The 27538-nt window shown below is 34.0% G+C and overlaps 1 protein-coding gene and 1 pseudogene across 1 annotated transcript in view; one reads left to right on the top strand and one right to left on the bottom strand.

Annotated features, from left to right (window-relative positions):
* The window catches only part of WDR27 (WD repeat domain 27), a 246826-nt gene that overhangs the window by 86169 nt on the left and 133119 nt on the right, over positions 1–27538 (top strand). Inside the window, exon 23 of the mRNA XM_051998158.1 lies at positions 27301–27403. Coding sequence (XP_051854118.1) covers positions 27301–27403 — 103 coding nt within the window. The remainder of the gene's footprint in view (positions 1–27300; positions 27404–27538) is intronic.
* LOC127559250 (histone H3-like) lies at positions 20242–20754 on the bottom strand (annotated as a pseudogene).

The raw sequence follows: 27538 nt of genomic DNA, 5'->3' as shown, positions 1-27538 counted from the left end.
AAAATATTAGCTACATCATCATCATTAATACTTTAAACAGTTATGCTGGGGTCTTTTTCATTTAAAGAAAAATTAAATAAAAAAATTCCATCATCTGCAAATTAGACTTGGCATAATTTCCATCACTCTTTTTCAAATCTAAATGTTTCACTCATGGGACAACTTATTTTAATGACGGTCATTAGCTTTCATAAATTTGTATATAGTTAACCATGTTTTCTCATGATTCTGTCATAGATGATCAGTAAGACATTAAAGGTTTTTCTTTCCTTATCCTTTTTTCTTCTCTTCTTCTCCTTTTCCCTCCTTTATTTCATTTTAAAAACAACAACAACAAAAAAAAACCAATTTATTAATTCTCTAGTATTGCCTTGGCACTGTAATATATGCTGAGATACAAAAATAACTAAGCAGTTCCAAACCTAAAAAATCTTCCATTTTAATAGGGAAGATAACAGATATTTATTATAGTATAATATATATTCTAACAAAGATGTCATTTTTGTACACATGCACACACATAAATGCCTGTGTATCAGACACATGTTATATCCCTATATATTATATATAATATAAAAAATATATATGTACATATATACGACATGTAAAAAAACAACAACATTCAAACAGTTGCAAGGTAAACCTATTGTGGGGTAGATAGTAAGTTAGAGGGAGTGAAAAAAGCTTCATGCAGAAAGTGGCCCTGCAGTTAAGCCTTAAAAGAAACCAGGAATTCTAAAGATCACAAGCAAGGATGAAGTTGGTTCATACATGAAATACAGCAAATGCAAAGACACAGAAATGAGAGACTGAGGTTGTGTCTAAGAAATAGCAAATTCACACTTGTTATATGCTTTCTACATTCCAGGCACAGTAGTGTTAAGCCTTGGGAACAGTTAAAAGTTTAGTTTGGGGAACCCATAGAGTATGGAGGACAGTGATATTGAATCAGGATGGAAAGGTAGAATGGAACAAGATTGGGAAGAGCTTTAAATGTCAATTGAAGAAATTCATATTTGATCCTAAGTATAATAGGGAGTCATTGGAATTTGAATTGGAATAGTGGTGGCATAGTATAGTCAGACTTGTACATTTCTTTAGGAAAAATCATTTTGGCAGCTGTGTAGAGAATGGGTTGAAGTGGGAAGAAATTTAAAATTGATTAGGAAATTATTGCAGTAGTCCAAGTGGAAGGTAATTGGAGTTTGAACTGGAATTGTAACCATACAAAGTGAGAGAATACTACTTACGTGAAAAATGTGGAGACACTGTGTTGTAATAGACAATATAGGATTTAGAATTAGAGGATTTTGTTCAAATCCTAACTCTCCTACTGGATGATACCCTTTATATTTTTTAAAAAATATGCATCCATTTCAATTAGATTGTCAGATATGTTGGTATACAATTGAGCAAAATAGATTCTAATGATTGCTTTAATTTCTTCTTCATTAGTAGTAAATTCACTTTTCACTTTTGATACTAGTAATTTGGTTATTTCCCCTTTTTTCTAATCAAATTAACCAAAGGTTTATCTATTTCATTTTTTTCCATAAAACCAGCTCTTAGTTTTATTAATTAGTTTAATAGTTTTCTTAGTTTCAATTGTATTTAGCTCTCCTTTGAACAATTTATAATTTGGTATTTAATTGGGAGCTTTTAATTTGTTCTTTTCCTAACTTTTTTAGTTGCATGTCTAATTCATTGATCTCCTCTTTATTATTATTCTAATAGAATTCTCTATTCTATTCTCTATACTATTTAGAGATATAAAACTTCCCCTAAGAACTGCTTTTGTTGCATCCTATAGGTTTTAGTATATTGTCTCATTATTGTCATTATCTTGGATGAAATTATTGATTGTTTATATGATTTGTTATTTGATCCACTTATTCTCTAGAACTAGATTTAATTTTCAACCAATCTTTAATCTATCTTTCACTGGCCCCTTATTGAATGTAATTTTTATTGTGTTGTGCTCCAAAAAGGAAGCATTTACTATTTCTGTCTTTCTGCATTTGATTGTGAAGTTTTTGTGCCCTAATAAATGGTCAATTTTGATGTAGGTGCTATGTACTGCTGAGAAAAAAGGTATATTCCTTTCTATCCCTACTCAATTTTCTCCAGAGGTCTATCATATCTAAGTTTTCTAAGATTCTACTAACCTCCCTAGTTTCTTTCGTGTTTATTTTGTGGTTAGGGTTATCTAAATTTGAGAGGGGGAGGTTGAGGTCCTCCATTAGTACAGTTTTGCTATTTCTTCTTGTCACTAGTTTAACTTCTTTAAGAATTTGGATGCTAAACTACTTGGTGCACATACATTTAGTATAAATACTATCATTCATCTGTTTTTACTTTTACTTTATTTGAGATCAGAATTGATACCTCTGCTTTTTAAAAAAAATTAAAGCATAATAAATTCTGCTCCAGTCTTTTACCCTTACTCTGTATGTATCTCTCTGTTTCAAATGTGTTTCTTGTAAATAACATTTTATAGGATTTTGAAACCACTCTGCTATTCACTTCCATTTTATGGGATAGTTCATCCCATTCACATTCACAGTTAATATTATCAGCTCTATATTTCTCTCCTTTTTATTTTCTCTCCTATATATATATATATATTTTTTTTTCTCTCTTCCACCCTGTTTCTCCTTAGTAGTGTTTTATTTCTAATCCACCTGCTCTCTACCTGCCCTCCCTTCTATCACCTCTTTTCCCTTCTCTACCCCTTTCTTCTAGTATTTCTACCCTTCCTTCTATCCAGCCCTTCTCTTTTCTTTTCCCTTTCTCCTCCTACTTCCTTATAGGGTAAAATAAATTTCTATATTCAGTTTGAGTGATTATATTATTCACTCCTTGAGCCAAAACTGGTAAGATCAAACTTCAGACAGTGTTCTTCCTTTTCCTTTTTTTCCCCTGTATTGTAATAGGTCTTTTTTGCCTTTTCATGGGATCTAATTTGTCCTATTTTCTCTTCCCTTTCCTCTTTGCTAGTACAATCCTTTTCCCATTCTTTAATGTCTTTTTCTTTGATATCATTATATCAGAGTCCATTCATATTCTTATTCTCCATCCATATATGTCCCTTCTAACTGCCCCAATAACAGATACAGTTTTCAAAATTTAAAAATATTATTTCCCCACTTAGGGATGTAAACAGTTTAACCTTTAAATAATTTTTTTCTGTTTACCTTTCTGTGTTTCTCTTGAGTCCTGTATTTGAGGATTAAAATTTCTGTTTAGTTCTGTTTTTTTTTCCAAGAGAAATGAAAGAATGTCTTTGACTTCATTGAAAGTTTTCCTGTTTCCTGAAAGATGATGCTCAGTCTTACTAGGTAGTTGATTCTTGGTTGTAACCCAGGTCCTTTGCCTTCCAGAATATGGTATTTCAGGCTCTCTGATACTTTATTGCAAAAGTTGCAAGATCCTGGGCAATCCTGACTGTTGCTCCTTGATGCGTGAATTTTTTTTTTTTCTGGCAGCTTGTAATATTTTTTCTTTGATATTATAGTTCTGGACTTTTGCAACAATGTTCCTTGGCATTTTCCTTGTGGAAAGTGATTGATGGATTCTTTCAATGACTATATTATTTCAATGACTAGAACCTTCTGGTTCCAATAGAACCACTTTTCCTTGATCATCTCTTGAAGAATTTTATCCAGGTTCTTTTAGTCATGGCTATCAAGTAGACCAAACAATTTTAAATTGTCTTTTCTGGATCTGTTTTCCAAGTCAGCTATTTTTTCAATGAGATATTTTACATTTTCTTTCATTTTTATAATTGATTTATAATTTTTTTTGCATTTGGCCAATTTTATTTTTTAAGGAATTGATTTCTAAAGTGTTTTTTTTTTAATTGACCAATTGTATTTTTTTTTTTTTGATCTTTCTTGGATACTTCTCATTTCTTTCCCCAATTTTCTTCTCTCTCTCTTATTTGCCTTTTAAAATCTTATGAATACTTGCAAGAAGTCACTTTGTGCTTGAGATCAATTTATATAACTCTAAGATGTTCTCTGTGGGCATTTTGTCCTTCTTCTGAGTTGGTGGTTGGTCTTCCTTGTCATCATAGTAGCTTTTGTGGTTAAAGTTCTTTTCTGTTTTTTGCTCATTTTCTTTCATTTTTTTCCTGTTCCTTTTATGGTTGAGCTTTGCTCCTGGGACACAGGGAGCACTGAATCAAGCTTCTTGTGCTATTATCAATGCTGGTTTTGAGCATAGGGACCCCTTGTGATAGATATTTTGCTCATAGCAGGGGGTAACCCTACCTGCTCTCTCCAGGCAACATTCTGTTTCCCTGGCTGGCAATATGCCTTCTGAACTGGGACTGGAGGCTTCCCCAATAGTTTGCTGTGCTACTGAGCCATGACTGAGGGTCTCAGGTATTGATCCACTGTGATTAATTGCTTTTAGTGGTCACTGTCTGAGATGGATTGAACACACGTTTTCGCCCTAGTGAAACTGAACTTTCTTGAAGTCCTTCCATCTATCTTGATGTGGAGAGGGTTTAATTCCATCAGACTTTATTCAGAGGCTTGGTTTCATGTGGTTTTTGAGGGAAAGTTCAAGCAGCTTCCTGGCTTCACTTCACCATCTTGGCTCTGCCCTCAGAACTGGTGATACCCTTTAGTAAGAAAAGAAAAAGCCTTACTGGGCTACTGAAGGATTGAGGTAAATGATATTGAATGTTTTTTCTGTTCTTAAAACTGTGATCCTTTGTGAGGTGAAAAAATAGTCTAATTTGCAAACTTGGATATCTAGATGTATGATGTTATCTTTTAAGGAAAAAGAAAGGTCAGAAGAATTGGGAATTTGGGGAGGAAATATAATTGTTGTTGAGTCTGAAATACTTATGTGACATCCAGTTTGAACTGTCCAAAAGCCAGTAAGTTAGGCAGGATTGAACTTTAAGACAGAAGATGAAGTCAGATATGTAGATAGGGAGGTTATATATGTAGTAACACATGGAAGCTAACCAAATCAGTAAATAAGAGTATATGGAGAGAAGAGAAGAAATCCAAGGAGAGATCCTTTGGATGTACTCACAGTTAGAGGAATGCTCTGGGTTAAGATTCAGCAAAGGAGAATGAGAAAGAGCTATTGGAAAGATAGGGGGAGAACCAAGACAGAATATTAGGAAGTATTCAGTTAGAGTGGGTGATCAACAGTGCCAAATGCTGCAGAGAGGTCAAGAATAATAAGGATTGAAAAAAGGCCATTAAATTTAACAATTAAGAGATCATTGGTAACTTTGAGTAGATTGTCTTGTGGTTGTTTTTTGTTCTCAAAGAGGACCAAAATGATTTACTATGTTAGACATTGTAATATGTCCAACTTTGGCTGATTAGACCAATACAAGCTCAGAATGCTCTGCCTCAGGTTGGACACAAATAGTCCCTATGCATTTTTGAGGTGGAGTCTCTAAATATCTATATCTGGCATTTTTTAAAAGGCTAATTCAATTCTGCTTTGTTATAGAGCACGCCATGCTAGGTGGTCCTCTGTCATATGTTCCATATCATACAATTAAATTCTAAAGTTCTTAAGAGGGACTTTGAGAGTGTCCTTGTATTGCTTTTTCTGATCACTTTATGAGTATTTACCTGTTTGAGTTCCCCATAAAAATGATCTTGCTAACAAGATCACATTTGAGAAGAGCAGTTTCAGTTGAATGATGAGGTTGGAAGCCAGATTGCCAAATAATGTGGAGGAACTGAATGTAGAGGACTTTTAAAATAAGCTTATCTGAGAAAGAGGGAAGAGCCAAAATGTGAGTAGCTAGTGTGGATTTTAAAAATTTATGAGAGTTTTTTTTTTAAAGATGGATACAATAATAGACAGCAGCGAAAAAAAGCAGGAGATATGAAAAGAATGGGATGTTAATGGGCATCAGGAGTGCATTAAAGGGATTGGCCTTATTGAGGATAAGAGGCATCTCTCTATCAGAGATTGAAAAAAGGATATGGTGGAAGATGTCTAGGAGGTATAAGATGAAGAAAGGGGAATAAGAAAGAGCTCAAGGTAAATGTCCTTGAATTTCTTATAAAGTATGAGACAAAATATGCACCTGAGAGTGTATAGAAGGTAGTATAGTAGGTTTGAAAGCAGAGAAAGTTTTTTTTAAATGGGTATTAGGTGAATGGAATTGGGAATTCATTAGGAAAGGCTAAAAAGATTTCCCTGTTGCAGTGAGGGACCAATTGAGATTAGATAACATAAATTTATAATAGATGTATATAAATTTGTATATATGTATATATGTTAAAGTTAAGGCAGGATAACATGATAAGAAATCAGTTTAATTTTCTGTCTATATATATAATAAATTTGAAGTGAACTAAATGTGGTATAGCTCAATGCTCAATAATTGGAAGCTGATAAGGCCCTTTTACTCTTGGTACAATATCTTGTACTTAATGCTGTAATTGTCCTTTAGTTTGTAAAAATCAATCAACTGGGTATCAAATACCATCTAGGAGAATAATCTTTGATCTGAGACAGAATTAGAAAAAATGGTAGGATATGGACTAGGGACTTAAAAGAAAAAAAATGTTTTTTTGTTAGGATCTCATGCATCTGAAAAGGAACTTGTTTCTGCCTTGTAGATAATCTGGGGGCAGCTATAGGTCCTCATGTGGGTGGTGACTTGGAAGAGAGGGTCTGCTGTAAGAGCCTGTAGGACTGGTCTTGTAGTTTTCTCAGATATTAGGGAGCATGTAGGGTCCATGTGAGGATATTCTAAGTGTTCCATTGCAGTAGAACTAAACAGATTTGAGACAACATAAATTCTTATTATCGTTGTGCTTGTGCTTGCTTTTTCAAAACATGACATTGAGTCTGTGCCTTCATTTCATAGTCTGCAGAAGCTTTTACTTACCAACAACCACCCCAGTAACTTGCCAGATTATTTGTCATTTTGGTTTACATAACAGTAGCACTCAATTTGAAGTTATGGTTTAATATGTCTTTAATGTATTTCTATTTTTCATAGATTCTTTTAAAAAACTGGATTGGCCTTTAGATGACCACAAGTCTAGCTCTTTTGCTTTGTTGTTGTTTTTTGCTTCTGCAAAATGTACAATTGAGGCTCAAGGGTGTGTGTGTGTGTGTGTGTGTGTGTGTGTGTGTGTGTGTATGTGTGTATGTGTGTGTGTGTATATGTGTGACAGGTAACACATCTGGTAGAGCCAGAAGTAAAACTCAGATCTTCTGAATTATAGACCAGTGTTCTTTACACTATATTATTTGCTTTTTATTCCCATCAAAAGTGCCCCATGTCAGTTCCCCATGTGGCTTCTTGGCTATCCTGATAGTATGGATTTGTTCTAGATGTGACTATAGGTATCATATAGTAACAAAAACTTTCCTCAAACTCTGTATACTGATTTCATTTCAGAATTAAATTGTTGAGGCAAAAGAGCATTGGATTGGGATTGGAAAACTTGGTTATCTGTCCCTGCTCTGTGACCCTTAGTAAATAATATTTTTTCAGTTTTCTGACAACAGGCAGATGAGTAGCACAATCAATAGTAGGCTGGCTTTGAAGTCAGGAAAACTGAATTTTGAAATTTGGCCTCAGAGTCATAACTCCAAGCAAGTCACATCATCTATGTTTGCTTCAGTTTCTTCAACTGTAAAATACCTCCTACAGGAGTTGTGAAGATCAAATGAGATTATATTTATAAAGTGCTTAGCCCAGTACCTGCTACTTAGTATTATTGTTTAGTCATTTCACTCATGTCCAAATCTTCATGATCCCATTTGGGGCTTTCATGGCAAAGATATTGAAGTGATTTGCCATTTCCTTCTCCAGCTAAATTTTTTTAAATTTAAGTTTTTTATTTTCAAAATATATGCATGGATAATTCTTCAACATTAACCTTTGCAAAACTTTGTGTTCCAATTCTCCTCCCCCCTTCTCTCAGGCAAGTAGTACATTATATGTTAAATGTGGTAGAAATATATGTTAAATCCAATATACGTATACATATTTATACAATTATTTTGTTCAGCTCATTTTACAGATAAGGAAATTGAGGCAAACAGGATCAAGTGACTTGCCCAAGGTCAAATCAGCTAGCAAGTATCTGAGGTTGGATTTGAATTCAGGTTCTCCTGACTTCAGAGAAGTGTTTTGTCCACCATATCTATGTCTATCTTAAGGAACATCCAAGTGAATATTTCTTTTTGTTAGTAGGAATACAAGTTTTTAATTTTACCTTGGACCTTTTGTATTTTTTTGTTTAAAAATTTTAGCCAAAATACAAGGCTTTTATTACTTCTTCCAAATATTAGGGAGTAATAAAATTACGGATTTCTGAGTTTGGAACCAAGCTTTTTCATTCTTATGTTTTTGTACTCAGTCTAAGTATTATTCTTAAAGGTGAATGAGGATATATCTTACACATAACTTTTTTTTCCATTAAAAATATTAAAATAAGCAAAACAGCTCACTGGTAAAATAGTTAAACCAAAATCTGGCCAATGTATTAAATGTATGTATCCAAAGAGAGCACAGAAATAGTATTCATTATTTCACTTTTTAAACTTGGATATATTAGACTCTATGTCTTATAAGTTCAATTTTTTATTATTAGAAAATAATTGTTTCTGAATCTCCACACTTAAAATAGCTTAAGTATGTTTTTGAAAAAACCTGTATAAGCATGTTTCTGAATTGAATACCAACCTAGTTACTTCAAAATCTGAAATAATATGTAGATAATTTTTAAAGATAGAATGAATTCCTAGCTATTCAGTGAATGTTTAAATTTTCTTTTCCATTTTTTCAGATTTTAGAAATCTAAGAAATATTAAAGATGTAATATTGACAAAACCTGATTATCAATTAGTATGTTGGAAGATGAGGAGGGGAAAGGAAAGAAGGAAGAGTGGCTGTTTGGAAAGAGCCAAAATTGATTGACTGTAACCTAAAGGATAGTAGTACTGTTGTTTACTAACAGATGTTTGTTATTGTTTCAGGAGATAAGATGTGTAATCAATTTATTTTCATTATTTTCAGTTATTTCATTATTATTATTTTCAAGATTTTCAGTTGGCAGGGCATTACAAAGTTACACATGACACATGTTTTGTGGTTGAGGAGTTTTATTATAATGGGAGAGAAAGCATTCAAATAAGTATGAAACAAGGCAAATTACAGTAGGTGGAGAGGAATGGTTCAGACAGTATGCTATGGGAAATTGCATCAGGAAAGAAAATTTTCTCTGGAGACAATGTGTCAGCAAAGGCTTATTGCAGGAATTTATATCTGCATTAGACCTAAAAGGAAGGGAATAGTTCCAGCAGATACTCTATAACAGATTGAGAATGCAATGACTGTTCCAGCATAAGGTTAAACATAAGCAAAATCACAGGGCTAGAGAATATATAATAGGAGATTTAGAGTAGATATCTATTTACTAATTGTGTATGTAAATTTACTAATTTAATATGAAAATGATAGGAAGATTAAATAAGACTGAAAATGTAGAATCATGAATTAAATACTTTATTCAGTATCAATAGAGATTTTGAAATTTTTGAAACTTTTTGAATAAAAGTGACATGATCTGAGTGGTGCTTTAGGAAGATTATTTACCAAGTAGTATGTATGAAAAACAGAAGGGAAAGATAATGGAATGGAGGCAAAAAGACTAGTCAAAAGATAAAGACCTCAACTAGGGTGACTTTAATGAACATGGAAAGGAAGAGGATCAGAAAAAAATTTAGTGGAGGTAGAATTGAGAATACTTTGCAAGGGATTGAATGTGTGTGTTTGTGTGTGTGTGTGTGTGTGTGTGGGGCATTAAAAGAAAGGGAAAGAGCCAAATGAAACTCTTAAGGTTAGAAAATGGTGATGTTGGATTTGAGGAACTGATTTTAATATTAGGAAAAGGAGTTAGCATTTAGAAGTTTAGGCTTCTAAATGAATGGTTATATTTCAAGTGGAACCATGTTCATTCAAAGATGATGGAGGATACTGAAATGTATTCCTCTGTATTACTTTTAGAACATATGCTTTATGATTTCTCATCCTGTGTAATTCTTGTTCATATCTTTCCATAAATCTTCCATTAAAGATCTATCCAATGTTCTAGAGAGGCCCTCTTCTGGTTCTTATAATATTTCATGTATACTAATATAATGTGAGTGAAAACTGGGTGGAGCAGTAGTGAATATAATGTTGGGCCTGGAATCATCAAGACTCATTTTTCTGGGTGCCATGTGACACATGGTGAGTCACTTAACCCTGTTTGCCTCAGTTTCCTCCTCTAACGTGTGTTGAAGAAGGACATGGCAAAGCACTTTAGTATCTTTGCCAAGCAAAGGGGGTCATGAATAGTTGGATATAACTAAAAAAAACCTGGAAAACAACAAAATATAACATAAGCTGTCCATCTGTTATCTTCCACTCTTGGCTAAGTGCCTGATCTACCATATTTTCTCATCATGTATGTTTGAGATGATATCAGCTTTACTACTATTCACATGCAACTTTACTTCCAGAGATACTGCCTTTTCACTCTGTAGGAATTAAGTCATTAATTTTGAGACTTAATCTGGGATTGCTTATCTTTGATTGTTGATTGTAGAGTGAATAAATGAAACTTTACACCTCAACTTTCTATATTTGGCCAATCCCAGAGAAAGTTTCATCCTATCCAGCCATCCTATTTCCTTGCAATCACCAAAAACTGGCTCTCCTCTGAAGATGTTGTATTTATGTTTACTCTGTCTACTATTGGATGTGTTTTCCTCCATAGTGGACCATAGTAGGGTATATCGTAAAGCTTCTTGCTCCCTATTGCCACTTCTAGGTACTTCCCCTGTCACTTTTATTTAGCCATCTAACTATCTTTGTGGTTCATTTTATTTAGATACATCATCCTATCCATATCCTGATGATCATTAACTATAATTCTCTATGGTCCTATATTCTCCTCTCTTTCATAGTTAAATTCCTAGAAAAAGCTATCTGCTCTCATTTGCCTCTGATTTCACTTTTGCTATTCACACTTCAACCTTTTGCAGAAAGGCTTACTCTATCATTCATTGATCACCATCACTGGTCATCAAGCATTTTATGTAACGGAGTGCTTTATGTAAGAAAGTGATTTCTTTTTAGATGTCTTTTGATTCGTGCTTAAATTGGATTTAAGTGAGGCAGAGTTGCACGAAGTCATCAATCTCTTTCTTCTAAAGCCACTACTGTCTAGTGGCAGGTGGTCTCGTGTTGACTCAAGATGCAATGGATGACCTGGGTGTCTAACCAAGCTCTAAGTGCTCCATACTTGCTTCACCTGCCTTCATGGCTGTTTGAACAAATTGCTCTCATCTGCCCATTCCACCAAGTGAAGTCCTTATATGCTTCATGTAGATATTCCGCCTAATTCTCCATAGGATTTAAGACTCTGGTTACTTTCAAACTGGTTTGGCCCATTTGCCAAAACAGTTTACTAGAGTGTGGCCATTGTGCATACTACAGCTTCTTGGAGCCATAGGTAAGAGTTAGATGTATCAGGTGGATACCAAAGACAGAAAGCAGTCTGTAAAGGGCTTGGCAGCCTTCATAGCAGGGGCACTAGTCTTCCCTGAACAAACCGTTCACCTTATGTAAGAAGGTAACTTATGTATAAAGAAACTCTTTTCTTTTGAGCTTTTTCCACTTCTGATCTTAATTCAATGAAGTAGAAGGCTGATTTGAACATTTTTTCAAGGAGGTTTTTTTTTTTTTCATTTTGATTGTGACACACCATCTTTATTAGTCTTAATAATTTATTAATCTCTAACATCGTCACTTTTTTCTTAATTATTTTACATCATATTTAATGTGCATTAACTTTCCTATAAAGTATGTTTTATTGCATTCACAGAGGGAACATTTGTTGGGAACTTTTGCACTCAGATTTTCGTCAGAATAAAACAAAAAATTTGAGATAAGGATAAAGTGGCTTTTTTTGAAACTTCAGAAAGATTTAATTAAAATTTTCTAGATTAGTGGTTATCAAAAGTTATGACATAGACCCCTAGGGTGTCAGGAGTTTTGCTAAGTATGCTATAATTTGTGTGAGACTTGTAATTTTATGTGCACACAGTTCCATAGAATGCTAGAGCACAGCAAAGAATCATATTTCAGAAAGAACTAAACATATTAAGAATCATTGTTCTAAATAGTTAACTTAAATATTTGAATCTTTTTGATAATAAAGGCTCATTTATTCCTTGTTATATTATTCTTTTAAAAAAAGTATATGGTGGAATAATATGCATGTTGGTAAAAATTAAAAATAGATGAATTATATTTCCCCACCCCCTATACTTTCTGACTTTTATTCAATGCTACAATGTATGGAACTTTTTCAATTTTTGCTTCCTAAGGAATTGCCTTTAATTTTTCTCTGTTTTAACAGAATATTCCAGATAAAGTAAATAGAAGCTTTTTAAAGAATTGTATAAGTATAAAAACAAAAAAGCATGAATAGAAAAGAATTGAAGTTTTGTTTTCTCTTTTATTAGTGCCAATGTTAATTTGGTTAAAATAAAATATTTCAAAATAAAGTAATTGAAACTGTCAACCAAAATTTGGTTATGTCTCACTATAAATTGTCATGAATATTTCCACTTTCATCCAACTCATTCTCTCTATTCATATAGCTACTCTCTTAGTAAAGATCCTCAACATTTCTCACCTAGATAATTGCATCAATCTTTTAATTGATTTCCCTGCCTCAAGTTTTTTCCTCATTCTAGTTATTTCTACACACAGATACCCAAATGTTTTTTCCTTAAATTCAGATATGAGAATGTTACTTCCTAATTCAGTCAACTCCAACAACTCCCTATTATCTCCAGCATAAAAATATGATTAAAAAAACTTTTAAAATCCTCATAATTTGGCTCTAGATTATCTTTCTAGACTCACTGTACAGTTATACGTTCCACATGGCAGGGGTTAGGGATATGGCATCCCCAAAATTTTTTGGGTCTCCATTTTCTTTTTCTTTAATGGAGTGTTTATAGTATCTTATTGTAATATTTGGATTAAGTATTTGGTCATAGACTCTGTGCTGATCTGATGGCCTTTGGATGTCATCTGCAGCTTCCACAAATTTACCCCCTCAAAAAATTCCCATTTGATTTCTTAAGATCCATGATATGTTGAAACCATGATAGGGGAAGTCAACGATAAATTACTCCCCTTCCTGTTCTCCTTAATCCAGTCAAACTCTTCTTTGTTCTTCCCTGACAATACTTTTTCTCCTATCTCCATTTCTTTCTACTGACCATCTCCAATATCTGGATTCCTCTCTCTCCTTATTTCTACCTCATAGAATTCTTCTCTTCAAAATGCAGTTCAAGAACCAGTTTTTTTTAAATGAAAACCTTTCTCGATTTCTCTTAAGTACTAGTTCATTCTTTCCTTAGCTACATTCTATTTAAGATACGTTGTATTTGTTCTCTTTATATTTCCTTGATAAAATTTTGAATGCACTTATGTCCTCTAATAGGATGAAAACTCTTTGAGAATAGGAATTATTTCATTTTTTTTGTCTTTGTTTCTCCAGTACCTGACACAATGTCTGGCACAAAGCAGGTGCTAAGTAAATGCACACTGATGAAGAATAACTGTAGTAAAATGAAGAAAATCATGAGTGTACTAGAAAGAAAACAGGGGCATGAGTTTTATTCCTTACTCTGCTACCAGTTTTGTTTTGTGATCTTGGCCATGCTACTTAATATTTCCAAATCTGATTTTTCTAATCTGTAAAATATGGGGATTAGCCTAGATAATCTGACATTTTTTACTGGCAATGATCCATGAGCCTTCACAGGCTGATTTGCTTCTTATATTAATAATAGGCTTCCAAACCTAGGACATAAAAGGGGGTGCAAATGATTTGAGACAAATATTAATTTTGATATAATTTCACTTTGCTACAGTAGTAGTCATGCATTTGTACTTCTCCTAACACTAGGCTGAAAGCATTTGTCCTTGACCAAATGAAACTACATTGAGTTGATTTCCTTACTAATGAACTTGATACTAAATTCTATAAAAAGAAGTTTTTGAAGTAGAGAACATACTACATATTAAAAGTTATTTAAGGATGTAAAAAGTAGTAAATTTATCATATTAGGTCAATAAATTTGATTATTTTACTTTATCCTAAATAATTCACACATTGTATATATAGAGGATATGACAAAAAACCCTTACTGATAATTATTATTTTTTTCCCACATGCAAGTAATGTTGGCAATTAATATTGCCCTAAGGAATCTGAAAATCATTGGTGAATTTTGAAGTCTTAATGTATAGATGGGGCTACCTTCTGAACAATTAAAGCAATCCCAAAATGGAATGGGCTACCTCAAGAGGTAGGCAGCTAGGATGGAGAAGGACCTTGAGCAACATATGAATGAAGATTTCTAAAAAGAATTAGGAATATTCTGGAGAAGACTCAGGATGAATATAATAACTGTGTTCAACTATTTGAAAGGCTATCATGGAAAAAAAGAGTTACATTTATTCCATTTGATCACAGAGGGAAAAAGTAGGTCCTTTCTCCTTGGAAGATTTCAGGTAGAAAATACATGACCACTTGTGGGGAATGTTGTAATGGGGGTTTATTTCATGTATGGCTAGGACTAGATGGCTGCTGAGGTCCTTCTAGCTCTCAAATTCTCTCAAAGATCTGCATGATGCTTAAAATAACAAATTTGGAAAGTGCACATGTACTTGGCTAACAAATTGGTGTCTGAGAACAGGATTTGTATTTCTGGATTCCAACTTTAAAAGACAGGAATGAAAAACTTTTAGCTAGATATAATTACAAATTAGTAAACTAATTAGTAAATTAGTTTTTCTATGGTTTTGAAGATTTAAATCGATGGGCTTTAAAAGAAAGCAAGGAACTCAATATTTCTAAAACATTTTGCTGTCATTTTTACCTTGAAAAAATTTTTTCTCCCTAAATCATCTTCTGAGTGTGTTACTTCTTGATATCCTTCTTGATATCCTGAGACTCATCCTCAACTCCTTACTTTTTTCCTTCTTGTCATACCAACCCATTACCAGGTTTATTGAGTCTATGTCTATAACATTTCTAGAATCTGTCATTCTGTCCATATCTACTACCCTACTTGAATCTATCATCAACTTTCACTTGTACTATTATAAACTCTTTTAAATTTGTATGTCTTCAGTCTCTTCTGTCCAATTTCTCTCCCCCCCCATCAATGTAATATTCCTACTACACAGGTTTGACCATGTCATTTCCCTGCTCAAAAAGTCTAACTTTTAGTTTGTCATTAAATTTTTGGACAGATTTAAGTATTGGGAAATTTGTTTTTTTTAAACTGACATCAAACCTAATTGGCAACTTTGCAACATCTCTTCATTGCTTCTATTTTTCTTTCTCTGGCCAACAGACCAAGATGATATGTTGATCCTTCAGATGGTGGAACATAGCCAACATAGACTTCCTTAGTTTTCTTTTCTCTAAGCTAAATATCCCTAATTTCTTCAGAGTTTTTAAAACTCAATTCAAATGCCATTATTTTCATGAATCATTGCTTGATCTCCCTAGTTCTAGACCTAGACAAAAGCTATTGGGGTCTAGGTGAGGTTTTATTCTATGAGTTTATTGATAGAGGAAACCCCTGGATGAGAAAACTTTCTGTCAAAGCAGATTGGCACTTGTTTTCGTTTATAGTCTTAGAGTTATCTATAGAAATAAGAAGTTAAAGTATTTGTCCTTCATATATATATATATATATATATATATATATATATATATATATATATATATATACACATATACATATAGTGGAACTACATATTAAAATTTTTTAGACAGAATTTTAGATGAGTCAAAATGATCTAAGAAGATTTGATTTGGTGTGACTACCTTAAAGATTGAACCCAATAAGCTGAGTCCTACTTTAAGGCAAAGTTTACATTAAAATGATTTTCATTATTTTTGATGGAAATCTTACTGAATTATATTATATGCTTACCTTCTTAAAAATATGTTGGACATAATATTTTATTATTTATTGATGACTCAGAATACTCATTGTGAGCATCATTTATTGTGCTTTGCTGTAATATGGGTATTCCTTTAAGAATAATTGAGCATAGAGGATTATTTTTCCTCTATGCTAAATGGGTTTGGGTGTTCCTTTTAAAAATCAGTTGTATTTTTTTGTAAACTTGGTAAAGCTAGGGGGAGTTGGAAATAATAATCAATGCTGAGGAAAAGATGGAAGCATAGGTGTGGTTAGCAAATTGGTTGAGATTTTAGAAAATAATAGAGGCAGCAGATCATATTGGGTAAAGTGACAGTTGTGTAGATTATTGAATTGATGATCTGGTGATAACTATGGGTTCTAGAAAATGGCTATTTAGTTTTTTGGAGAGTTGAGAAGAATGGTGATGATTGGTAGATAATAATCTGAAGTCATTTACCTAGAGACTGTCATGAGTCAGTTTGAGCCTTATTGGCTGTCTTGGTCTGTTAGAAAGTATTATCCATACTATTTTGAATTTACTGAAGAAGCTATTCTTAGATAGATTGATGGTAAAAGGCCTTGAAGTTTTAAAATCATCTTGGGTAAAAGCTAGTTTGAATGGACTGATGAATGAATGATGTAGTTATAGATGCACATTGTGATGGGAAAGTAGGAATTTTTGATTGCAATTTTAAAGATATCATTCCATGAAATAGTTGATTCTTTCTTTCTGGTTCTTGTTCTAGGTTCACCATTTTAAGAACAAGTGGATTTTGTTATAGAGGACATAGAAGAGATATAGTAGAAAGTGGACTGTTAAATAAAGCTTCTGATCCATATCATTTTAGAAATAGTACAATCAACTGTTGATACTTACTTATCTTCTATTTGGAATAGAAGGACATAATAAAATCCACTATTCTTCCTTCATTTGACTAAGCTAGAAAAGTGAATTTTAGTGAGCCATATGGATTATATTGAGAGAGCAACTTTCTGCTATGAATAGAGTTGGCCCCAGTCCATTCAAAACTGACTTGTCCCTTGGAAAAGAAGGTAGAGGCAACTGACTGTCACATCTGTCATTTATTTGCTTTATTTAAAAAAAAATTGTTTTAGTAAAACAAGATCTAACTTTTCACTCTCTCACCCTAATCCTACTTCCCCCAAATGAGAACACACATACACACAAAAACCCATTATAAACATATATAGTCAATCAAAACATATCCACATTAACCATGTCTAAAATTTTTTTTGTCTCTTGCACTCTAAGTTCTTCATCTCTTATTAAGAGATGGTGGATATATGTTTTTTCATTATTCTCGAATTCTCGCTGATAAGAGTTCAGCACAGTAACCAGCCCTCTTTTAATCAGTGACTCTGTGTGGGTATTCCCTAAGTTTCCCATTCTTTGCCACCTCAAAAAGAGAGAAAAAAATTTTGTTTATATTCTCAGAATTTATTTCGCTTCTGACTCATTCCTCCCTTAACCTATCCTTCTTCTAATTCTCCTTCCATCTTTCTCTTCTTTTCTATTTGCCTACTGAGTGAAATGTATTTCTGTACCTAACACTGTATATGAGTGTGTAGTCTTTTGAACAGTTCATATGAAAGTGAGCTTTAGGTATTGGTTATTCCCCTTAACCCTCCTTTCTCTATTTGTATAGAAATTTACTTGTACATTATGCCAGTGAGGCAAATTTCCCTAATCTTTCTTTTCCTTCTCTCTTTGAATTGTCTCTTCGTTGTCTTCTTCTTTTCTTCTTTTGCCTTAAGGTCTTCAACACATAATTGAACCACTCTTAGGTCTGGTCTAATTAGACTCCTGTGCTAATAATGATGAAGTTCAGAGGGACACATGAATCTTCCCATATTTGAATATAAGTAATTTATCCTTGTTGAATCTTTATCTTTATTAATTTATCTTTACCTTTTTATGTTGTTTTTGACTTCTGTGTTTGAACTTCAAAGTTCCAGCTCTGGTCTTTCCCCCTCAGGAATGGTTGCAAATCCTTATTTAAGGTTCATTCCTCCCTTTCCCTTGGCATTATATTTAGTTTTGTTACATAAGTTATTTTTGGCTACAGACTTTTGTCTTTTGCCTTCTGGAACGTAATAGCATCTACTCCATAGGGTGCTGTGAGAGTCAAATGAGATAATATTTGTAAAAGTAGTACTGTGACTAGTATTTAGTAGATGTTATATAGATGCCTGTTTTCATTCCAAATTTTCAGTTCCTTTATAGTGATCACTACTAAATTCTATATTATCTTTACTGTGGCAGCTTGGTATTTGAATTATTTCTTTCTCTTTTATAATAGAAAGAATTTTTTCTTTGACCCAAGAGCTATTATGTTCCTGAGAGTTCATTTTGGGATTTCTTTCAGGAGATATCTGGTGAATTTCTTCTATTTCCACTTTACCTTTTGACTCTTAATAAGAGTCTCAAAAATTCTGTTTTAAGATTTCTTGAAATATGATGTCCAGCTCCATTTCTGAGTCTTTAAAAATAATGGAATTCAGATGGTCTAATGATTCTTCCCCCCTCCTTTTCCATCTGTTTTGTTTTTTAGTCTGACTTTTAGAAAAAGTAATTCTTTTTGATTCATCAAGCTTCTTTTTGGTCTATTTTAATTTTCATGGAGTTTGTTGTTTAGTCAGAGTTTTGAATCTTGTACTAAACTGTTAATTCTGTTTACAATTCTTCCATATCTCCCATTTCTTTTTATTTTCTTCTAAAAGAACTATCATTCTATTTATATTGTTTTCAATTCTTGTTTCATTTCTTCCAAGAATTGTAGCTGAGTCTGTGACTAATCTGTGTTTCTCTCAGACATTGCTTATAGATGTTTTGGCCATTTTCTTCTTCTGCATTTATAATTTGAACATCCCTATTATCATAATAGCTAATTATGGTGAGGTTGTTTTTTTCTTTGCCTATTATTCTATTCTACTTCTTGATTTTGGGCTTGATGTTAGGACTAGATTGTCTCAATTATGGAAGGAAGGTTAAATCGCCACTTTCTTGTAGGTATTGAATGTAATGTTATTCACAGGTCTAGGAGACAGACTAGGGATCTGGAAGCTTTCAGTGTTTCCAAAGTGATATCATTTAGGCTACAGTCTTATTGACTACCTCCTTGGTTTAAACTTCCTAAGTTTACTTATGTTCCTCATCTGCATTACAGTCTGTCTTACAAAAGTAGACTGTCATTGTACCCTGCTCTTTCAGCTGGAAAAATCTTTTGGCTTAAAGAAGCAGAATTGTAGGTTCCTCTTTGCATTAATTATTTCTTTGCATTCTAGGAAGATGCTTTAAGTTGAGAGCCTGCTTTTTATATGGATTCTGAGCCACACTACTGCTGCTGGCTTCTGAACATTCTCCTTTTTTACTCACCTAGAGCCACTCTATCTGGAATGCACTTCCTCCTTCTCATATACAAGTCCCTTTTTCACTATTCCCTGTCCCTCAACCATCTTATCTTCTCATAATTCCCTCTTAATGTCCCCCAACCTCCTTCCCTCTTTATTCAGGGCTTGACTTTTGCAAAAGATAAGCTATTATTGATAACTCATATAGAAGAGTTACTTAAGAGCTTAGCGAGATGAATTATGACTAGGATATGTGATTAATTAGAGTGGAAGTAATGGATAAGTACTGATGAAAACAGGTCCTCTGGCCATGTATTTTTTCCCTTCAGTGAAGAAAGAGTGGTTCTGTTCTTCCATTACCTGGCTAACGTGAGAGTACAGAAATCTTTTGACTATTTTCTTTTGCCTTTCCTTTCCTTCTGAGGGATGAATCAGTAAGATTCTTTCTTATGACTGCCTGAAGTCCTTTTTGAACATTGCCATTCATCTCGAAGGAATATCTACATTTCTCATATTTATAGAGTTGTTAAGAATTCTATTTTTAATATATTGGAATCAATACAATATTGCATATTGCTAGAAATTTCTCTTGCTTGTCTATATATTTTGTTAGTCTCAAGCAAAATTATGGATATTTATTTAATGAGGGTCAGTCAATGGCAATTACTGACAAAGATCCCTGAGACAAGAGATTAAAAAAATCTTTGGAGGTAGAGGATGTCCTGTATAAAAATCTAGATGGCTTTTACTAAAGCTATTTTAGGAGAACCTTGAAATGACAGAAATTGGATTCTTAAGTGTATAGGTAGTCATATAGGGTGTGGACTTCCACGGGCGGAAAGCGGCGCCTTACGCCCGCTCGCCACAGATGCGGCGGGCCAGCTGAATGTCCTTGGGCATGATGGTCACTCTCTTGGCGTGAATGGCTCACAGGTTCGTGTCTTCGAACAGACCCACCAAGTACGCCTCGTTGGCCTCCTGCAGAGCCATGACAGCCGAGGTCTGGAAACGCAGGTCCGTCTTGAAGTCCTGAGCGATCTCTCGCACCAGGCGCTGGAAGGGCAGCTTACGGATCAGCAGCTCCGTTGACTTCTGGTAGCGCCGGATCTCTCGCAGAGCCACGGTACCAGGGCGGTAGCGGTGAGGCTTCTTCACGCCGCCGGTGGCCGGAGCGCTCTTACGGCCTTGGTTGCCAGCTGCTTGCGGGGGGCTTTGCCACCGGTGGACTTACGGGTGGTCTGCTTGGGATATAAAGTTGAAATATGGGGAGTTGAGTACTAATAAATTGCAGTGATTATAATCCAACATCACTAAGTAACAGGTTCTTACTTCTAATAGGAGTATACACTGAGGAAAAGGCATGGTCTCAAGAAGTCCTATTAAAAGTAAGCATTGACAACTGAGCCTGGGGCACTCAGGTTATCATTGCTTATTTATTAGTATTTTATAAGTCAGCTAACTTTACTATAGACCAGGAACCCAAGACATATCCAATAGAACATATATGAGCTATGTTCTCTTGACTGCCATAATACATAGGCATCCAAATAGAACAAATGGCACACAGACAAGGGAAGTGATCTGCAGAACCCAGACCATTGTGGTATGGTTGTACTGTCTTACTGGATTCAGGCTCCTTTATGTTCTTCCCTCTGTTTATCTGGCACAGTGATGGAACTAGGATAAAGAAGACACCACCAATATTCTGTTGTTCATCATCCTCTAAGGACCTTAAATAATTATAGTCTACCTGTGTGTTTCTCTCTATAAAGCTGAACCTTCTCTATTTCCTGCTCCTGTGAACCACAATACTACTTGTCATATTTTAACATTGGGAAGTTGAAAGTAGTTGCAGGAAATCTTTGGGATGCTAGGTCTTGTTCTTGATTCAGATATATAAATGACATGTTTTCACATACTGTATGTCCTTTGTGTCTATTGCTTCTAGCATTTGTGGGTCATGGAGTGTTGACCTATGGTGAAGTAGTGGTGGCAATGAATTTATTGTGTTATAGACAAAGACCTTCAATGTGGGTACCGCCAGATGGTATTGTGAGGGGAATACATTAAGTACAGGGATTCTTTCAGATATGAAACATTCTCCAGGGACTGGAGAAGAAACTGAGTGGAGGCTTTGGTATTTTGTCTAAATATATATATGCTGTTGCTGTCATTCCTTAATAAGAGAATCACAATTACAGAAGCTCGGGTTAAAAGGAATCTCAGAGATCATCCAGTCCATGCCATACTGGATTACTCTATAATATCCTTGACAACTGATTATCTATTTTCCAGCTGAACATTTCTATTTATGTAGAACTCATTAATTTTAAAACATTTTAAATGTTTTCTAATTCTAAATTTTAATTCATTCTAAAAAATTCTAAAAGCTTGTAAAGGCCTTCCTGGCCTGCTTACTTTCTGCCTTTTAATCTTCTTAATCTCTTCTATGGATTCTGTGATTCAGTGATACTGATAGTGATATTCTCCTTACAAAATACTAAGCAATTGTATTGACTGTCTCCCACACCTGGAATTCTCTCCCTACTTCTTCTCCTGGTTTCTATGACCTACTTCAAATGTCATGCAAAATCCCCTCTTCTTTAAGAAGCTTTATCTGGTCCTCCTTAACACCTAAATTTTAGCTCTAAGATTATATTCAATTTATCCTGTAAATATATTGTTTGTTATGTAGTATTGTCTCCTCCATTAGATTGTGAGTTACTTGTGCAAAGAGATTATTATTATTTTTTGTTTGTTTGTTTGTTTCTCTAGTCAATAGTACATTGTTTGGCCCTTAATAAATGCCTTGATTTGACAACAGTTATACTTTTGGAAAACTCTAATTTTTAGAAAAGTTTTCCTGATATCAAATCTAATTGTGTCTTACTGAATTGCATTGATCTTTATTATTTCTACCCTCTGGGATAAGCAGCAGTCTCATTTTTCTCCCACATGGCAGCCTTTCCAGCACTTGGAGATAGATATTATATTCCTTCTAACAAATACTAAACCTGATCATCATCAGCTAGTCAATTTCTTTCTTAATATATTCTGCTTCAAACTAAACCTAATTATCCAGATTGATGAGACAATACAGCAGATCTCTTTTCTGTTCTGAACACTATTTCAATCAGCACAGTAAGCATCAATTAATGCTTTAACTTAATTCACATTAGCTTTTTTGGCTGTCATGTCACAATGTTTGATGTACTCTGAACTTGTAAGTTCATCAAAACTATATGTCTTTTCCCACACAAATTGATGTACAAGTATGCATTTTCCAGCTGATATTTGTGCAGTTGATTTTTTTTTTAATGTTTCAAAGGTAGGACTTTGCACTTATCCAAATCCAGTTTTTAAAATTGCATTTATCCCATAATTCTAACTTTATGTTTTAACTCTGCTATCCAGTGTACTTTTTAGCATTATGTCACCAGCATGTTGAATTGCTATCACATATATACATTTTTAAATAGTTTTTTGATAAAAATGTTAAGTAATGTAAATTTTGAACAGTATTAGGACAAGGACAGATCAATGACATCCACTCTAACCTCAATATCCTTGTGGATTTTCCTGTTTTAGGTAGACCAGATCTTCAAACTTGTGTGAGAGAACATTGGCTAAGTTATTTTGAACTTGAGACTGATTTATATTGAACTACAACTGACTAAATCAGAGTGGCCGATAGATCTGATTTTTGTTTATTAGTAAATTATCTGGGGGTATTCTAGGTTGTGGTGTTCTTTCTGACTGGATTCCTGCAGGAAAAGCTGCCAAGTGTAGAATGTAGGCCTCCAGGGCCAAAAGCACTATTTTCCACATTGTCTAATTTGCAGTTCAGTTAAGGGAAAATAGTGATGAATTGGGAGTTTGAATCCTAGTCCTGCCATTTACTTGTCATATAACTTTGCTCAATTAATTTAGTTCCTCTAGATTTTAGCTTCCTCATCTATAAAATGAGTAACTTGGCTTCTCTGATTACCTCTCTGATAGGTACCTTCCAGTTCTAAATCTAACATACAATGTGAGATTTTTTTGAGAAACAGACACTGGACTGAAACTAGATGGGTTTTGAATCAGGATGAAATACGTTCCCTATAATGATATTTGAAATATGTATTGTAGTCACTGATGGTCTAAGTAGACCAAGACTAGAACAATATAAGCCCTTTTTTCTTTTGGTGATAAGATGATCATTCTCAGATATAATTAGTTACGTGTTATAGACAGGGTGAAATAGAGTACAAACACCATTTGTATGCCACAAATTCAACAATCTGGAGCTCAGAGATTCTTGAGACAGTTTCCTATCTGATAATCATATCAACTCTATGAAGAGACTAAATATCCTTTTGAGAGATCATGTGTCTATGATGATTCTGATCTTCATACTTGACCCAATATACCATGATTATCTAATGATTCTGGCCTGCCATGGCAATATAGATAATAGCTCATGCTGGCGATAAATACTGTCAGCATAATGATCATTGAATCCCTAAGGGTGCAAGGGAGTTGAAGTAATATATGATTTTTATGAACTAATTCCTCACAATTCTTTAACTGAATGAAGCACATCTTTAAGAGAATAGAGGAAAAAAAATCCAATTTCTTAAATGGTTACTTTTTTTTTTAAATTTTATTTTATTTAATAATAACTTTGTATTGACAGAATCCATGCCAGGGTAATTTTTTACAACATTATCCCTTGCACTCGCTTATGTTTCGTTTTTTCCCCTCTCTCCCTCCACTCCCCCCCCCCCAAGATGGCAAGCAGTCCTATATATGTTAAATATGTTGCAGTATATCCTAGATATAATACATATTTGCAGAACCAAACACTTCTCCTGTTGCACAGGGAGAATTGGATTCAGAAGGTAAAAATAACTTGGGAAGAAAATCAAAAATGCAAATAGTTCACATTCGTTTCCAGTGTTCCTTCTTTGGGTGTAGCTGTTTCTGTCCATCATTTATCCATTGAAACTCAGTTAGGTCTCTTTGTCATAGAAATCCACTTCCATCAGAATACATCCTCATACAATATCGTTGTCGAAGTGTATAATGATCTCCTGGTTCTGCTCATCTCACTTAGCATCAGTCCATGTAGGTCTCTCCAAGCCTCTCTGTATTCATCCTGCTGGTCATTTCTTACTGAACAATAATATTCCATAACATTCATATACCACAATTTACCCAGCCATTCTCCAATTGATGGGCATCCATTCATTTTCCAGTTTTTAGCCACTACAAACAGGGCTGCCACAAATATTTTGGCACATACAGGTCCCTTTCCCTTCTTTAGCACCTCTTTGGGATATAAGCCCAATAGAAACACTGCTGGATCAAAGGGTATGCACAGTTTGATAACTTTTTGGGCATAATTCCAGATTGCTCTCCAGAATGGTTGGATTCGTTCACAACTCCACCACCAATGCATCAGTGTCCCCGTTTTCCCGCATCCCTTCCAACATTCATCATTATTTTTTCCTGTCATCTTAGCCAATCTGACAGGTGTGTAGTGATATCTCAGAGTTGTCTTAATTTGCATTTCTCTGATCAATAGTGATTTGGAACACTCTTTCACGTGAGTGGTAATAGTTTCAATTTCATCATCTGAAAATTGTCTGTTCATATCCTTTGACCATTTATCAATTGGAGAATGGCTTGATTTTTTATAAATTTGAGTCAGTTCTCTATATATTTTGGAAATGAGGCCTTTATCAGAACCTTTAATTGTAAAGATGTTTTCCCAGTTTGTTGCTTCCCTACTAATCTTGTTTGCATTCGTTCTGTTTGTACAAAGGCTTTTTAATTTGATATAATCAAAATTTTCAATTTTGTGATCAGTAATGGTCTCTAGTTCATCTTTGGTCACAAATTTCTTTCTCCTCCACAAGTCTGAGAGATAAACTATCCTATGTTCCTCTAATTTATTTATAATCTCGTTCTTTATGCCTAGATCATGGACCCATTTTGATCTTATCTTGGTATATGGTGCTAAGTGTGGGTCCTTGCCTAATTTCTGAAATGGTTACTTTCTTGAAGGAAATCCAAACTCTGCCAATATTAAAGCTTCTAGGGTATGCTGGAGGCAACTGCTCTGTAAGTTTCTCCTGTTTGTTATCTGTGTTATTGACCTTGTTTCTTGCACATCTATTCTCTTAGGAGTTCTAGTATTTTAATATAGTTCAATGAATGGTTAATATGTATAAAAGAAATAGAATGTGATTCCTATGTTTTTTAGTGATTGTGACCAATATGTCTTAGTATGTAATTTTTATGAAAGGGTTTTATTAAATGAGATGTTTAGATATTTCAATACCTGGCATTAATTGATCAGCTCAATGTTTATGGCCTATTGAAAGTCACTGGATTTCCTTTCAAAAACCTTAATTAATAGTTAAAAATTCCTCTGCAGTAATAGTAGTTTTGGCATCTATCTTACAGGGTTTCTTATGAGGCTCAAGTGAGATAATTATGAAGCTCTTAGCACTGTGCCTGGCACATGGTAGAAAGTTAATAAATTCTTGTTCCTTTCACTTCTCCCCAGTCACATAATAGTAAAAATGAAAGCTAATATTTATGCAACATTTTAAAGTTTGCAGAGAGCTATATATTTATTATCTTATCTTCACAAAAACCCTGGGAAGTAGGTGCTATTATTATTATTACCATTTTGTAGATGAGAAAAGTGTGGCAAACAAAGGTTGAATGTTTTGCCCAGAGGCACACAGACTTGGTGAGAGTCTGGTGAGAGAGAAAGAGAATTTGAACTCATCTTTCTGACTTCAAGTCCAAGGCTATAGCCACTGGACAATTTACCCATCTGAGTAGTCCATAAATCAAGCCTGGGAAAGTTATTTGGTTAAACACAAATCTGGGAAACTGAAGGACAAAGTTCATGTTGTATACACCCTAAATAATTCTTGTGGTTCTATACTCAGCAGGGTATTAATTACATTGTAAACTTTCATAAAGTAGTTGATTGATTCATTGATTGAAAAGGACCTTAATAGGTCATTATAGCCATTTCATCATCCCTCAAAAGTGGTGCCTAAATGAATGATTCTCATTCCAGTTTTAAAAAGATTTCCTGTTATCCCAAGAACGTCTAGAAGTTTCCAGGACAAAATTAAATTGATTTCCCTAGAATGTTTTAAATAAATAAATACTATACAACACTTCTGTGAATAGGATTGTGAAATGAAACAAATGCTGCTTCATGTTTTAATTATATGTAACTAGTCCAAAAAAGCTTATAAATTATTTGCCTAAATGGTTCAAGATAGGAAACTGTTTTATTATTGTTCATTTGCTTCATTTGTGTCTGACTCTGTGACCCCATTTGACACTTTTTTGGAAAAGATCTTGGAAGGATTGGCCATTTTCTTCTACAACTTATTTTATAGAAAAGGAACTGAGGCAAACAGATTTAAATGACTTGTTCACTCTTAAGCTAGTAAGTTCTTGATGCCAGTTTTGAACTCAGGAAGGGTCTTCCTGACTCCAGGTATAGAACTTTATCCATTGTACCACCCAGCTACTGGAAAATTATTTCTCTTTAAAAAATCTTTAGGATAACATATTCCTAATTATCCTTATGATCAAAAAGTTCTTCCTTCTCTGTAGAAATGGAAAATTTCAACTGTAGGCCATTCAGAAAGCAAGTGATCTTTAGTTTGCAACCAGGAAAAGAGGGGGAAGAATTTGACATCTGTCATCAGGTGTGCTACCTGAGATGAGCCCAATTAATTGACTTTCATGTTCTAAAATAGAAAAAAAAGTGCTATAACAACTGAGTAATTTCTTTCTTTTTTTCATTTAATTTTTATTATATCAAGAAAATCGTGACTGTTTTATCATGAACTTGATTATATTCAGTGTTTCTGTTTGATTTTGTAGGTGTGAACGCCGTTTTGAAGGACATCTTAACCGCTGCCATCCCTGTGCAATTTCCATCAGTCCTTGTGGCAGATATATAGCCTGTGGATCAGAGGACAAACATGTATGTGCTTCAAATTATTTAAACTTGAAATCTTTGGGTAGAGAAAGTATTGTTTGGGACTAAAGAATAAAGACCTATTTGTGGAGAAGGAATTGGGTAAAATAATTTTCTATCTTGAATGTTGACTGTGAATAT

The sequence above is a fragment of the Antechinus flavipes genome, chromosome 4, assembly GCF_016432865.1.
Source record: "Antechinus flavipes isolate AdamAnt ecotype Samford, QLD, Australia chromosome 4, AdamAnt_v2, whole genome shotgun sequence".
Classification (NCBI taxonomy): domain Eukaryota; kingdom Metazoa; phylum Chordata; class Mammalia; order Dasyuromorphia; family Dasyuridae; genus Antechinus; species Antechinus flavipes.
This window is presented reverse-complemented; position numbering and strand designations above follow the sequence as displayed.